Genomic DNA, 14,871 nt, shown 5'->3' on the forward strand with positions numbered 1-14,871 from the left:
ATTAAAATTTTATGAAAAATAATTTTAAATATTTATTAGATTAAAATAAACATAATACTTACTAAAATTATTACTAAAGAAATAGTATATTTTTTCTGGGTTGGGGGCAACATGAATTAGAGGAGGCATTGTGTGTAATTTTTCTTCTTAAAAATGGATTCTATAAGTAATATTAACTTTGTTTTAGGGGGCACTTGCCCCCTTCTCATATATCTAGGCCGTCCATGTCCTAGATGGAATGAAATTTTATATTCTCTCCGTTAAAAAAATATAAGATATTTTTTGAAGAGTCTAATGTTTAAAAATGTAAATATTTTTAGTTATTCGAGGTGTAATTATTGTCTTTTTGAACAAAATGCCCCTATTGACCGATGACTTCATATTTATTATAGGGTGTTTAATAGGGGTAAATATGAAAAGATATGATTAGTTTAAAAATAAGTAACTACTTTATTGGGGTGAAATTTGATTAAAAATATTTTATTTTGGAACAGAGAGAGTATGTAACTAAGAATAAGAAAATAATTTATTTTTTAATTTAGGACATGTTTATAATTCTCCCGAAATTTTAATAAGACTATGAAAGTAACTAACTTTGTATTGTGATTGTGCTGCTACTCTTTTTTTTTTTTGTTTTTTTTTTTGTGTTCTGTTCTGCTACTCATTTTAATACTATATCAACAATTTATATTTCTATTAAAAAATGGCATTGTGGATTATATATTGGATTGAACTTGATGCTTTCAGATTAAATGCTGATTTGCATCATAAAATTTGATCCAAATGATTGGTTCGATTCTACATAGAGAACCCAACGGATCATAAAAAATAAAAAAAAAAGATTCTGTGAATAATTTGAAAAGGAATTATGATAAGAATGGAATCTGTAATGGCCATATCGCTCTATGACCTGGCCACAATTGTATATATCGTTCTATGTCCATTAATGAAGCGCTGATTTTTTTGCTGGTTTTGTGCGGGTCCATGCATGAAAGGCTCACATTTTCATATATGCTTAATAATTTAATTCACTTTTTTCTTTTGCTATTTCTGTGGATGAAATGACGTTTTTGCATGGGGCTTTCACGTAACCTGATTGTGAGATTTGACGCGTCCAAGTTTCCAGATGCTTCATCACCAATAATCAATCATCAATTATTATTCAATATATTGTTAGGGGTGGCACAAGCAGCTGAAGCCAGCTCGATCCATGAGCAAGTTGATAAACTTGGTATCACATGTACGATAAAGATAACAGAAGAATTAATTAAAATTTTTCAATAACATAATTAGTTTGTTTAATGTTGCAAAAATGCTCACAATTGATAGGACTATAACACCCAAGAAGATGCATTTGCTGTACGTTGACCAAAATCAGTCCCTGACTCATTCTTTTCATAATAATCATTATGCTCGAGGATGAATCGTGAATTTTTCTTTTTATAGTTGTACGTTGTTTAATGTTATTGAGTTAAACTAAGTGTTATCAAGTTTAATTGAAACTTGAAGGTAATTTTTTCGCATATTTTTTTCATTTTAAAAAATTTAAATTAATTTAAGGTAACTTTGTACTCCTTTCGATTTCAAATATTAAAAAAAAATCAATTCATACAATTTAAAATTGAGGCTTTTGCAGATAACATTAATATTATAGGATCAAACAAAATAAATAGCCTAATATTTATTATATGTTACATTATGACCTATTTATTATATTCATCAATGATATAATATTATATATCAATGATAAATTTTTAAATTTTTAATAATAAATTCCTTATATATCAATGATGAACTCCTTATATTAATGTAAATCAATCATATTCCTAAATTTTTAAAAATTGGTTCATATTTTTTAGACATAAGATTTTTTTTTTGGACTAGTTAGCCAATTTGTCCTTTAAAAAATATTGATTTTATGAAAGATAATCTGAAAAAAAAAATAATGAATACTTGTTGAAATTTATAGTTATATTTATAAATAAAAGAAAATAAATACGTGATAGTTTTTATTATTTTTGGAAATGGAAGGGGTATATGCTAACCGCCTAATGTTTTGAAACTTGTTTATTAATGTAAATTTTCTTGACTCATTTTACTTACGATAAGAGGTTTCGTTGTTATTATTGTTGCATATTTTCTTGCCTTAACCCATATTAAAATTTTCATGATATGTTACGGTTAAATAATGAACTCATGGAATGAAATCAGCTTAATGACGTCACGAACTCGGTCTTCATTTGGGTCAACCATTACATCACCACGTAGAGGTGTTCCAAATATTGACTGAGTTTTTGACAAATTGATAGGAGATTTTCCTCTTCGAGTGCAATGAAATTGAACTCTTATTTGCACCGGCATGAGGCATGGTCGTTCATGTTCCATTTTTATTTATTTTACAGTTATTTGACACTCCGTACTATCTATCTAGGCTTAGGCATTATCAATTGATGATAGCTTTCCCGACATATTTTTTTTTTTCCTCTTTTATTTAGAAGCTTTGAATTCTAGATATTATTGAAATAGAATCAAGTCATTTACACCCTATATATATATATATATATAAAAGAAATTCTCAGATAGATCCGATACATTACGTCATCTATGATCCATCTAATAAAATTGTACAAATTTAATTAAATAAAATCTTATATGTTTTTATTTTTATGAATTTTTTATAATAAAATGCTTATTTATTTTTTTATCTTTTAACCATCTATTAATACTGCTCTTGTGGGCTGTACTAAAACAATGCTCTACCCCTCGATATCCAGTCAATTGATGCACCTCAATGCATTTCAGGGAAAACCATCTAGTGCTGGGTTCGAGTGATATTTTACCCCTAACCATAACTCATATGCTGATTCTTCAATATTAGTCGGTTCGGGTCTCCACTTAGTTTCACTCAAGCTTCACCTTGATCATGGATAGATCACTCAAGTTCGGGTCCATAAACAATGACAGTTGCCCTATGAAAACTCGCTTTTGCTACAGCTCTGATGGGTTCCTGAACCAAGCCACTACCTATGAGTTGTTGGCTCATTTTTCAATTTATATTTAATATTATTTGAGTGTCATGTTTTTATTGGATAGACTATGAATAACATTGTTCACTAGGTTTATCTAAACATTTCTTCTACTTATATATATTTTTATTCGTAAGGTTTTAAATCCACTCTCTAACTAATATTTAACATGATAAAAGTAAAAAAAAAAGAACATGAATAAATATAACTGAAAGGACTAATATATACTCATTTTAAAAAGTAATACATAAAAACATTAAAAGAAAATAGGAATTAGAGTTTATAAACAATTTTGACATTGCTCAATCATTCCCATGGGAAATAGTACTTCTTATTCATAGGCTATGCCAAAGAATGGGCCAAAACCTTTTTAGGAAACGGGATATCATATATTTTCTCTAATTTTTATCATAGGGTGCATTCTGAAAATATTTTTCGATCATTGATATAAGATATTTGATAGAATATTAATTATATTTTTTAATAATTCCCAATTTTAAACTCTTTAACTATAAAAAAGAATGTAATGTAAATTTTAAAAAAATTTATTTAAATATAGATAAAATTAAGAGTTTATTATATTTTTAAATAAATTAATAGCTTAATCATATTTTTTTAGTTTTAATAAAGTAGCTAGATTTACCTTATAATAGGGATCGAGGAGTACATCTCAAGCGAACCATTAGAGGTATACTCTGTTCAATTTTATTTATAAGTTACTTCTAACTATCTTACCAAAATCAACGAGAGATAATTAAATTTTTCATTTGATCTATTTTTCAATCTATCCTTCTTAAATGCATCATATTTAAAAATACTTTCCCTCTCATGTAATTTTTTACACTCTTTATTCATCAAAAATTATGAAAGGGCAAAATAAATAACCCACCTTTCCATATAAAATGACTAAAAAATTATTATTATTATTATTATTTGGAAAGTGACCGGAGAAGTTCATCTTTGGCATGCTTTTTTCTTTTCCCTTCCTTCCCACTCCAGCAAACATACCATAACGTCAGATTATTTCTCGCGAGTATCATCACTTATCAAACTTTTGGCCCAAAAAAAAAAATGGTGCTCAACATCCACACCATAATCGTCATTCTACCCGAAGGTTCCGTTTTTGATTCCGTAATTGAAACGAGAAAACTCTGCAAATTTCTTCGACTAGAGATTATTCCCGTGCCTAAGAATGAAAACATCGAAAAACAACTTACTTTTAGCTTGAGTGGGATATTTACCCACTCGAGCGTCAAAATTCTAAACACAATTTATTGCAGCTAGTGGATGTTTAGAGATTGTGACGTATAAAAATGGAATTCTGATTCATTAGTCGCTCCAAAGACTCCATAATCAAAGACCACTTAATTGCTCACATTAGTTACGTCACGTAGCTTCAAACTCATTATTAGATTAAATTGAGAATGAAGAGGAAGTATAGAGGCACGAGTCGTACAAGTTAAGCAAATTAGAGTTTAGTTGGATGCAAGTTCCATGCTTTAAGCAATACCTCGAAGACCATCTTTGTTCTCAATTCCTACTTAACAAAGCGAACAATGAATGCGCACGCAAAACTTTAATTGATTTATGGGTATTTACAATTTTACATACAATCCAAATTATTAATTTGACAGGTTCTTCTGCTTCTGCATTGTCTATAAATCACGTTTAGAAGTAATAAAAGAAAAAAAATATATCAAAAGAGCTCAGCAAAATAAATGCCTCATAATTTACACCTGGCGTGATAAACTTTATTATCACACTTCTGATAAACTTTATTACCAGACACAACAGGGATCAGCTAGCAAATTAATGAACCAGAGATAAAGGACTCTGCTAGGAAGAATTTGTACCAGCGACAATTAGTTTCTCGTACGGGGCGGATTCAGGGTCTTGAGCAATTCACATCAAATGGTAGAATCCAATAGATGATGCATTTATATCTAAGGGATAAACAGAGCGGTTCACTCGGAGTCATATGGGCGTAACAGCTAATGCACTTCCAATTGGCACCCACGTAGCTTAGAATGAGAGCTACATGACCTCGTATTTTCAAGCCAGAGCACTCTCTTTAACAATGGCTGAATCTCTGTCTAGGTTTGCCGCTGTTACAATCAGCAAATGGAATCATTAGTTTTTTGTTTTCATATCGCTGATGAAAATGCTTATCCAAGACTCTTTTAAGTTTTATTGTCAACTTTTGACATCAACAGAAGGAGCTGCCTGCAAGGTATAAGTTAATGCAAAATCATAATAAAAGATTTGGGGGGGGGTGTTGACTAGATTTTCAACTTTACCCCTCTTCTTGATCTTGTTACGGAAACTTCTTTTTCTACTAAATGCTCTCTCCTGCAGAATTAGAAATAAATAAATCATTTATCAAAATAAAGAAATAAATGAATCAGGTCACAGATCAAGAACTCCGTTTTATGGATTAAAATATTATTTGGTTAGATCACTTCGCATGATGTGCCTGCACCAGACTCTGATAGCTCTTGAGGACTCGATGTCACTATTTAGAAGGCACCCAAAAAAATGGCATACGGGGATTTCTTTTTTTTTTTTTTGGGCCCGGGGGGGGGGGTTTGTTTAGAGGATTCATACATAATAATATACTAATTAAAGTTCAAATTTTACCACTGGTCGACCAAGTTCCCCTGCTCGGCGAACCGCATCAACAAGCTCCCTGTTAGATTCAGTGTACATGCTAGTCACAAGTCCAAATTGACCAGCTCGACCAGTTCTGCCAATCCTATGCAAAAAGTCTACAGCAGAACTAGCAAAATCTGCCTGAAATTGATCCACAACAAGGTTGAATGCCCATAATTAAAAAAATATCACAAAATGATTTGTGCAAAGTAGTAGCTCAATGAAGCATGTACTTTGACATGAATGGCAAAACAAAATTGGGTGGCAAGCAGCATGTTCATCCTGAAATTTAAACTTCCCTAATAATGAGCTCCTTTCACGTGTAACACAACACGTGTTATTTTATATCATAAGCAGTACTTAAAATGTACCATGTCATCAGTATGGAAGCTAGTCAGATGTGTGTCATCAGCATATTGTGGGAGCGTCAAAATCCAAATTGTGCTCCATAAGGCATGACAGCGCTCTTTTTAAAGAATTTGACCAACTTTTCTAACAATCAGGTGCATCAATAGTTTAATTTGAAAGACAGCAATTCATATGAACATTGCAAGAACTGCACCAGAAAAATGGGTGATATCGTACATTGTGGCACAGAAATTTCAAGAGCTAATATGTGACCATGGCAGCAAATATTGGAAGTTCTAAAATCTGATGTTTGAGGATAATTTTCCTTCTACCCTTTGGCTTTCTGGCAAGTTCAAATTGAGCACACTTATAATGTAAATTTAACATCAGGATGGACACGATGAAGAAAACAATCTTTGTGAATATAGAAACTGATGCTTATCAACACAAATTACCACCACATGAGGAAAAAGTTGTATTGATTGATTATGAACCTTCAACAAAAGTTTTCAGCCATTTTTACGATCATTGCCGTTCCACTGTTCTGCACATGGTGAGAGTTCAACCCTTTCATCTACTCAACATACCATATCTTTCCCTACTTTGGTTTGCTCTGAAACCTAGTCTTACAGACTCTTGATATGGAAAAAATAAAACTATCGATTGAATCAAAATGCTAAATTGCTGCAGTAAAAGGAAAAGCACCTGGATAACATGTGAGACGTTTGGAATGTCAACACCACGAGCAGCTGCATCAGTACATACAAGAACACCACCTTTCTCTCGGAATTCAACTAAGGCCTTAGCTCGCTCATCCAAGGTGCGATCCTTATGATAGCGTAAACATTCAATCCCAGATCTGACCAATATCTTTGCCACTGCTTCAACAGCCTCAACAGTGTTGGCAAACACCATTGTTCGAGAAATGCCCCCAAAACCATCCAAATCTTGACTGAAACCTTGTCTCACAGCTTTTATGAGTTCATCCACCTGTGTATCAACAGTAACTTCAACCCACCTCTGCTCCAATCTGAAATGGAAAAGAAATACAGATATAATAAGTCAGAAATGAATAATCAATCATATTATTTGCCAGTGTGCCCAGGATGCCTTGGATTTAACAAAATTTGACAAGTCAAAAAGTGACAGATTTATGCATGCTTTTCACTTGGCTTTACAAAAAAGGCAGAACATTACGCACTAATATCTTTATTAAGTCAAATTATGTCCTTGCCCTATCATGGCAGATATTATAGGACTTGAGATCTTCCTCTTAATCATTCCTCTTCATCTTGTTGTCATTGACAAAAAAATGCATCAACTTCAAGCAACAGAACCACTTACATTTGCAGCTCTTAATAGATTCAAGCTGTTTGATCAAAACAGCAGTTATGCAGCAAGGAATAAAAATGAGACACCACTATAAAGTGAAGAAAATGAACTACCTTGGATTGTGACAATGAAGATAATTTCCACTAACCCACTCAGCATCAGGAAACATGTGTTTTAATATTGCTCCAGCTGTTTTCTTCCCATTCACAGGAAGTGTGGCGGCAACAAAAAGGTACTGCTTACTATGCTCATAATTTTTCCTCACTCTCCTCCAGTCTCTTCTCTTGATTGAACCAGCTTTGTTATTGGTGTCGACCATATGGGTATCAATATCAACATTCCCATCTTCTGAGATGGTGTCTTCAGTAGGCTGTTTCTGTTCACCGTATATGGCACTGTCACTGTGTGATGACAAGGTAGATTCTAGCTCCAATGGCAACCCTGATACTGGTTCTTTCAATTGGGATAAGAGCTTTTCATCAAAGCGAAGCAGGTTTATCAGACGAATCACTTTATTTTGGAAACTCCCACAGAGAAGCATATCAGCTTCATCAAAGACCTGCCAATTACCAAGAACAAGCATATAAATAAAGACATTTGCAGTTTAATTGAAAAAATCTGGATATATACATACGTATATATATATATATATAAATAAGAACATAATACAAGAAAGATACCACATATTTAACACTGCGCATAAATTCCATTCGGCGGTTTCTGTTTTGTTCAACATAGTTTAGAAGAGCAACGGGTGTTGTCACAATTATATCTGGTTCATGAATAGGCCATCCCTGGATTAAAGAAAAACTGCTTGATCAAGTAAATCAGACTTTGAATTTTACAAGAAAGCTAAGACTTAGCATGAAAACAACCTTGCTGGTAGAGATAATGTAGCAAGCCAAAATAACCTAAGGTGAATTGCACAAAAATCACTACCTGTCTTCCACAAATGGCTGCCACACTAACCATCGGCGTACCATCGTCCCCACAAATACTGTTAGCCATTTGAGCTACTTGTTCACAGAGTTGTACATTTGGACACAGAACTAGCAGAATCTTACAGAGAGGCTCTTTTTGATAACTGACAGCATTGGCAGAATTGTAGTGTGAACCTCGTAGCTTATCAATTAGAGGAACTAGATAACTGTGTGTTTTACCACTACCAGTCTCCGCTGCAATAACCACGTCCTTTCCAGAAAGCACAGACGGTATAGAAGAAGCCTGAATTACAGAGAAAACAATCACAGAGTCTTAAGAAGTGTTCTCATCACGAGCCGTATTACCTTTTTTATTTATTTTTTTTTTTTGGGAAAATCAGATATTTGCTTTCTATTCATGATGTAGTTTGCTTATCAGTACTGAAGCATGTAGCTACTTAATTCTACTCAGGGACACTGACTAAATTCGACAGTACCTATGGCAATCACAAGCGTAACAGAGACACAAAACACCAATTTTGAAATACAGGGTATTCAAGATCTTAGCGATCACAGAGGTGGCACGCGTTGAGGAGAATCAGAACAAGGCGATGCGGAAACAAGTGCAAATGAGGAGAAAAAGATGAAGGGGACCTGGACCAGAGATGGCCTATCGAGGCCAATACTAGAGAGAGCTCGGGAAATGGCATCAGACAGACGAAGTGAATTCCACGAAACATCTTCTTCCGCCAAGAATGTGTCTATCCTTTTTGTATTTGCGGCCGCCACGATGGCACTCCCGAACGCCTTGAACAGCCGTTGGCGAGGACGAGAAAGCGAAATGAAGGGAACATTAACCAAAGAAGGCGAAGAAGTGAAGCGGAAGAAGTATGTGTGCTTGAAATGGGAGAAGACATGGGATCGAATTGATGGTATTTGGAGATGTAACATCAAAGCGGAACGGTAAATAATCATCGGCTTCTTCTTCAGAGGTTGGTTGAAACTAGAAATGATAGTCTACAGTTCTTCACTCAGCTTCTAGCATGAAGTGATGCGGACAAGGGCTTAGGGTTTAGAGAGCCGTACCGTCAACGACATGCTACGAGGAATGAGGGCAGGGTTTCATTTTTTGGCCATCCTAAATTCGTAGCAACGTGCATAAGTATTCAGGGAGAATTCCAGCATTGCACAAAGGATATAACATAATAATAAATAAAACCTATTAAAATTTAAAGGTGTATTTAGTTAAAAAATTTTGGAGGAAAGTGAAAGAGAAGAGAGTTGCTCTTTTTTCCTCGTTTGGTTAGTGAATAATAAGAAAAAGGAGGAAGAACCTCGTACTTGGTTAATTTAGGGTTTTTGGGAGGGGAGAGGAAAGAAAAAATAATTAAAATAAATTTAAATATTTTAAAAATCTTAAATTACTTTTAATATCAAAAGATTATGTACTATTTTTCTCTTTCTCTTTCTTATAATAAAATAAATTTTATCAATTTACAAAAATTAATATATAATTTTAATGTATAAAATTTTAATATTTTTTTATTAAACTTATTGATAAAATATAATTTGTTCTTCAAATTTTTTTATCAATATAAGTTCATATTTTTAAAACAAAACTTAATAAATTCTAATATAATAGTTTTTACCAAAGCAAAAAAATCAAATCAAATCAAATTTGATAAAAATAAAATTAATTTATTTTTTAATTCCCTCCCCTCCCCTTTCTTCCTAAAACTTTATTTGATTCGAAGAGAGGGGAGAGGAGGGGAGAGGGAATCCCTCCAATTTATAGGAGAGGCTCCTCTCCTCTTCCCTCCAATCAAACAAATTCTAAATTAAATAAGGGTTATTAAAATTTCTTCCCTTTTCTTCATTAAAATTTTTCCTCTTTTCTCTTCTCAAATCAAATACACCTTAAAATTTTAATTCAAATTAAAATAAAATTAATTTAAATAATGGAAAATTGAAATAGTCTTCATTTAAACATTAAAAAAATAGTGTTTTTATTTGTATGTAATATTAGATAATTAATAATTAGAATTGAGAAATTAACAACTAAAGTTACTTCATAAATTAGAATAGATTAACTGAACAAGCCTTCTTGTTTTCTCAAAGACTAATAAATCAAATAAAGTAATTTATAAGTAATATTAAGAAATTAATAAGTAAAGTTGAGAAATTAACAATTACATGTTACATCATAAGTCTAAATAAATTTATTAAACAAATTAATAATTGTCAAGTTAAATAAAGTAATTTATAAGTGATATTAAAAATTAACAAATAAAGTTGAAAAATTAACAACTCTTGATCCATAAGTCCAGATAAACTAATTTAACAAGTAACTTAAGAAAAAATTTCAGCTATTAATTTCTCAATGTGTTAATTTCCCAACATTACATTTAAATTTGACTATTGTTTTTTTAGTGTTTAAATAGATAATATTTTGATCCTTTCATCATTTAAACTAATTTCATTTCATTCTTTCTATGTTGTATTGAACTAAAATTTTAAATTTAATGGATCTTATTTACTATTATGTCACATCCCTGATCCTTTGGTGAAATTCTCCATAATATTTATTTACTTATTATTTATTTTTGACAAGCACATCACCTATATAATGATTTTGTTTGATGTTTGATTTCAATAAATCTTTTTTTTAATATATTTTTAAACTTAACACAACTAACCCCAACTACCTAATTAACAATGCCATTACTTGAAACACAAACTTTTATCATCAAGTTTGGTTGATTTCAATAAATCTTTTAAGTAAGATAGCTGAAGAGTAGACGCTCTCTTAATAAAATACCCCCTCATGTTCAATGTATTAGTATTTATTTATTTAATTTTGACAAGCACATCCCCTTTATAGTGTTTTGTTTGATGTTTGATTTGAATTAATCTTTTGATTTAAGATAGCTATAAAGTAGATGTACTCTTAATGAAATGCTCCCTTTGTATTTATTTATTTAGTTTTGACAAGCACACCACATTTATGATGATTTTGTTTGATGTTTGATCTCAATAAATCTTTCAAGTCAAGTAATATAAGTAAGGAGTAAATGTTTGATAAGATACACCTTCCTCCAATTAATGAGTTTGATCTAGTAGAGGGGGTTAATATCTCTTAATGCTGTGAATTAAAGTTCAAATTCTTTCTAGAAGAGGTACTTACATTTAACTCAAAAAAAAAAAAGATAACCCTCTCCCTAATTATATAAGGTAAAGTTAACTAATTTTACCAATATTAAAAAAATGATAATTGATATTCTTAAATTTGTAAAAAAGTTTGATTTTTCAGTTTTATCTTGCATTAAAATCAATAGCTATAATAAAACATGTGCATTAATTATAACTTAGTTTAGCAAAAGAGTCTAGTTCCTCATAATGTTACAAATTAAGGTTCAAATTCTTATTGAAAGATGTACCTACATTTAATGTCTGACTCTATCTTGAATAGGATTCCTTTCAATAATAAGATATATAACACCCCTATCGTTTAGAACATGATGTAACATGGAGTTAAGGGACTATTATTCAAATTTCTAGTATTTGTTGGGCAATTTTTGGTGCTGCTATCAATGTCCAATCACCAAGAAGAATTTCAAAGGGGTTGACCACACATGGACGCTAGTCTTGCATTGACCAATCAAAATGCAAAGATTAACTGTGCACTAACAAATTTTGTGAAGGCATGACTGCTTGCGAATAAAAGGCAAACAAGCAAAATCCCCCCACAACATTTGCTTGCACACAAACATAATTATAATGGCATGACCACTTGTAGAGGGCCACACTAACTTAGATTATAAATGGGTTGTTTAGTTCCAGATGTGGGGAGAGAGAGAGAGAGAAATAGTGCTAGAGGATTTAAGGCCTTGGAGCATGATTTGAGACTCCCCAAACTTCTAGTAAGTAATTTCTAACTTTTATCTACCTTCCTCTTCATCTTTAATTAGTAGAAATTTGTGATTTATTGGAGTTATTTTGGGTGACAACTTTAGGTCCAATTTTAAGTTGATTAAAGACATTTTCTAGCTTCAAGAAGTGAGCTTAATCTTTCCCTAACCTCATTTAAGTTTTTAATTAGTGGATTTTGAATATATTGGTTATTTGAAGAAAACCTAGATTGTTAGAAGTTGAAATTCAAATTTTCAAGGAATTGATGGTTGAAAAACGTGATTATTGCATTAAGATGACTTAGTTATACTTGTTGAAATATGAATTGTGATTGAATTTTGGATTTTTGAAGTATTTATTCTACATTTTCTTGGCATTTTTAGGTTGGCTAATCAAGTGGTGGTTTGGTCTAAGATTTTATTCAATTAGAAACCTTAGATGATAAGGTTGCTGTGTCTAAAATTTCATTGAATTTAGAAATGATTTGGCTTATCATTTCAAACTTGAGATTGAAACTGAAAAGGGCCTATTCGGATTTGAATTGTTTTATGGAAATTGGTGTAAGAATTAATTCTTGGATTTGATAGGATAAATTTGATAGTTGAGATACTTAAGGGGACATTTTTGGGATGTTGATATGCATGTATTCTAGCTATTTTGGGCCTTGTAGGCATTGTTATGGATATCAAAGTAACTAGGTTGTTACCTATAGATCATGATATGGAGGTTGTTTGGCTTTTTAAAGTGGTTTTGGTTGGCCATATTGCCCTTCTAACTTGAAGGGTTGAGGTAATTAAGATTTAATTCTTGTTATAACATGCGCATGTAGTAGTTAGTTTTCGCATAAATGAATTTTTAGTAATATTATTTTATTATTTTAACTCCTAACTTGATGATGAATTGTAAATGTAGATTTTATACTATTGCATGAGATTTATGTTTTACAGTTATGTCTTACAAATCAATATGTGTAAGGTCTGCCTTAGTAATCTCTAATTAACCCCACATTCAAAGTAATCATGCAATTATCCTTAATATGATTAGCAAATTTGTAAAATTACACATTAGGATCTTAAGTTTTCAAAATCAAAATATTGTAATAGCCCTTTACAATTCAAAATCAAAGTTATTAGATATATGCGAAAGTATGGGATCTTTCACAATTTAAAGCATTTGCATAAAATATGGACACAATAAGAACTATGCAGAAAAATGTGTGTTGTTACTTATTGTGCATGTGCCACAACATATATGTCTTTGTGCCATGCATCATGGTGTAAGCACCATGTGCCGTGAAGCAATACACAATTTTAACAGCAATGTTGCTGTTATATGATAACAATTAGGGCGAAATTTCAATGAGCCTTATTTCTCCATCCGACATCCGATTAAGGTGATATAGGTGTTTATAGAGAGTTTTCTCCTAGCTCTTACTAATGGCACTTATTTCATAATCATAGCATTTTCTAATCAAAATTTAGACACCCATTTCAAAAACTCACTCTTTTTCATTCTTATTACAGAACTTGGGTTCCTAATTCACATTTCTAGTGCTAAAAACCAAATTCACACCCTAAGTCATATTCAAAAGATTAAAATAGACCTATATAATATACCACATCTCACAAATATCAAATGTAATACATTTTTAATGCTCAACCCCTTAATTTTAAAAATAAAAGGGAGAGCTTCAATCACATAATCATCAATTAATCATCATCAATCACATGTCATGCCTATCCCTTACTTGCACTAATATTTTGGCCCAACTATAGATCTCACATATCATTACATATATACCCTAAGACCAAAATATACAATATAATTCAGCAATCTCCTAGTGCAAGTAGGCCCAAACATGAACAATTCTAGCTGGCAATATAATGCAAGATTATACACATTAATAATCAAAAAGAAAATGAGGCCTACAGATAAGATAGTAATCCTATGCCTTAAACTGTTTCCCTTTGTCTTGTCCCGTTGAGCTAACTCCTGTAATATTGAATAGAAAAGAGTAAGTACAATCACTCAATAACTAAGATTCCTATAACTTATATTAATGCATGTCAATCGATTTAAATGCAAGTGGCAAAACGTTGCCATACTCAAGCCAAAATAATATATTTCAAGCAAATAATTTCATTTTTCATTATCAATGATATAAATTCATGAAATAATAATATGATGATCAATGTTCATAATAACACAAGTTTAATTTCATTATTTTACCTCATGGAACACAATGCAGACAATCCATGTGCCCTTTGTTATCACAATATGCATGATCACACCTCCTTTATATCTTCCTTATACTTCTAACATGAAACTATGAGTTGCACACACTGGGATCTTATATAAGATGAGATTACCCTAGCCATTCACGCATGAGGGGTTACCTAACCAAGGTTGCCTAATGTAACAGCTTGATCTTTATATAATAAGTAAATTGTGAAATTTAGGTTTTTGTTTAGTATTCAAATTTAGGAATGCATATTTTTTTAGGTTTAGAATAAATAAATTTGTATTCGAAGTTATCTGGAGTTAATCACATATCTAAGCATTCAAATGTAGATTCAATTTAGGCTCAAAATCACACAAGATATGTTTATTTAAATATAATTAATATATGTATAGGGAAAGTCAAGCCACCGAAATGGTTGGAATTTTTTTTTCTTCCTTTGTTGAAA

General features: G+C 31.6%; 1 protein-coding gene across 4 annotated transcripts; it reads right to left on the bottom strand.

Moving 5' to 3' along the window:
• Positions 1-4,732: 4,732 nt before the first annotated feature.
• Positions 4,733-9,416, bottom strand: LOC129300797 (DEAD-box ATP-dependent RNA helicase 22-like). 4 transcript variants are annotated; one of them, XM_054939392.1, is made up of 8 exons: positions 8,930-9,415; positions 8,295-8,579; positions 8,036-8,149; positions 7,469-7,914; positions 6,729-7,053; positions 5,664-5,816; positions 5,324-5,383; positions 4,733-5,131 (listed from the first exon to the last, which is right to left on the bottom strand). In XM_054939392.1, the coding sequence occupies exons 1-8, from the start codon at positions 9,248-9,250 to the stop codon at positions 5,120-5,122; spliced, it is 1,716 nt and encodes a 571-aa protein (XP_054795367.1). In that variant the 5' UTR covers positions 9,251-9,415; the 3' UTR covers positions 4,733-5,119. The 4 variants fall into 4 exon arrangements, with proteins under 4 accessions (XP_054795367.1, XP_054795366.1, XP_054795368.1 ...); XM_054939391.1 differs by having other exon boundaries at positions 5,324-5,375; positions 8,930-9,414; XM_054939393.1 differs by lacking the exons at positions 4,733-5,131; positions 5,324-5,383 and adding an exon at positions 6,047-6,167 and having other exon boundaries at positions 5,682-5,816; positions 8,930-9,416.
• Between the last annotated feature and the right edge of the window lie 5,455 nt (positions 9,417-14,871).

Source organism: Prosopis cineraria, unplaced genomic scaffold, assembly GCF_029017545.1.
Source record: "Prosopis cineraria cultivar Desert tree isolate PC_DT_omini unplaced genomic scaffold, ASM2901754v1 PC1751, whole genome shotgun sequence".
Classification (NCBI taxonomy): domain Eukaryota; kingdom Viridiplantae; phylum Streptophyta; class Magnoliopsida; order Fabales; family Fabaceae; genus Prosopis; species Prosopis cineraria.

Excerpts from the sequence above, each read along its gene's own strand:
- LOC129300797 (XM_054939391.1), bottom strand. The coding sequence starts at position 9,250 with ATGATTATTTACCGTTCCGCTTTGATGTTACATCTCCAAATACCATCA. Across the intron at positions 8,580-8,929 it reads ATAGGCCATCTCTGGTCCAG|GCTTCTTCTATACCGTCTGT; the intron begins GTCCCCTTCATC and ends TCTGTAATTCAG. Across the intron at positions 7,915-8,035 it reads TGCGCAGTGTTAAATATGTG|GTCTTTGATGAAGCTGATAT; the intron begins GTATCTTTCTTG and ends GGTAATTGGCAG.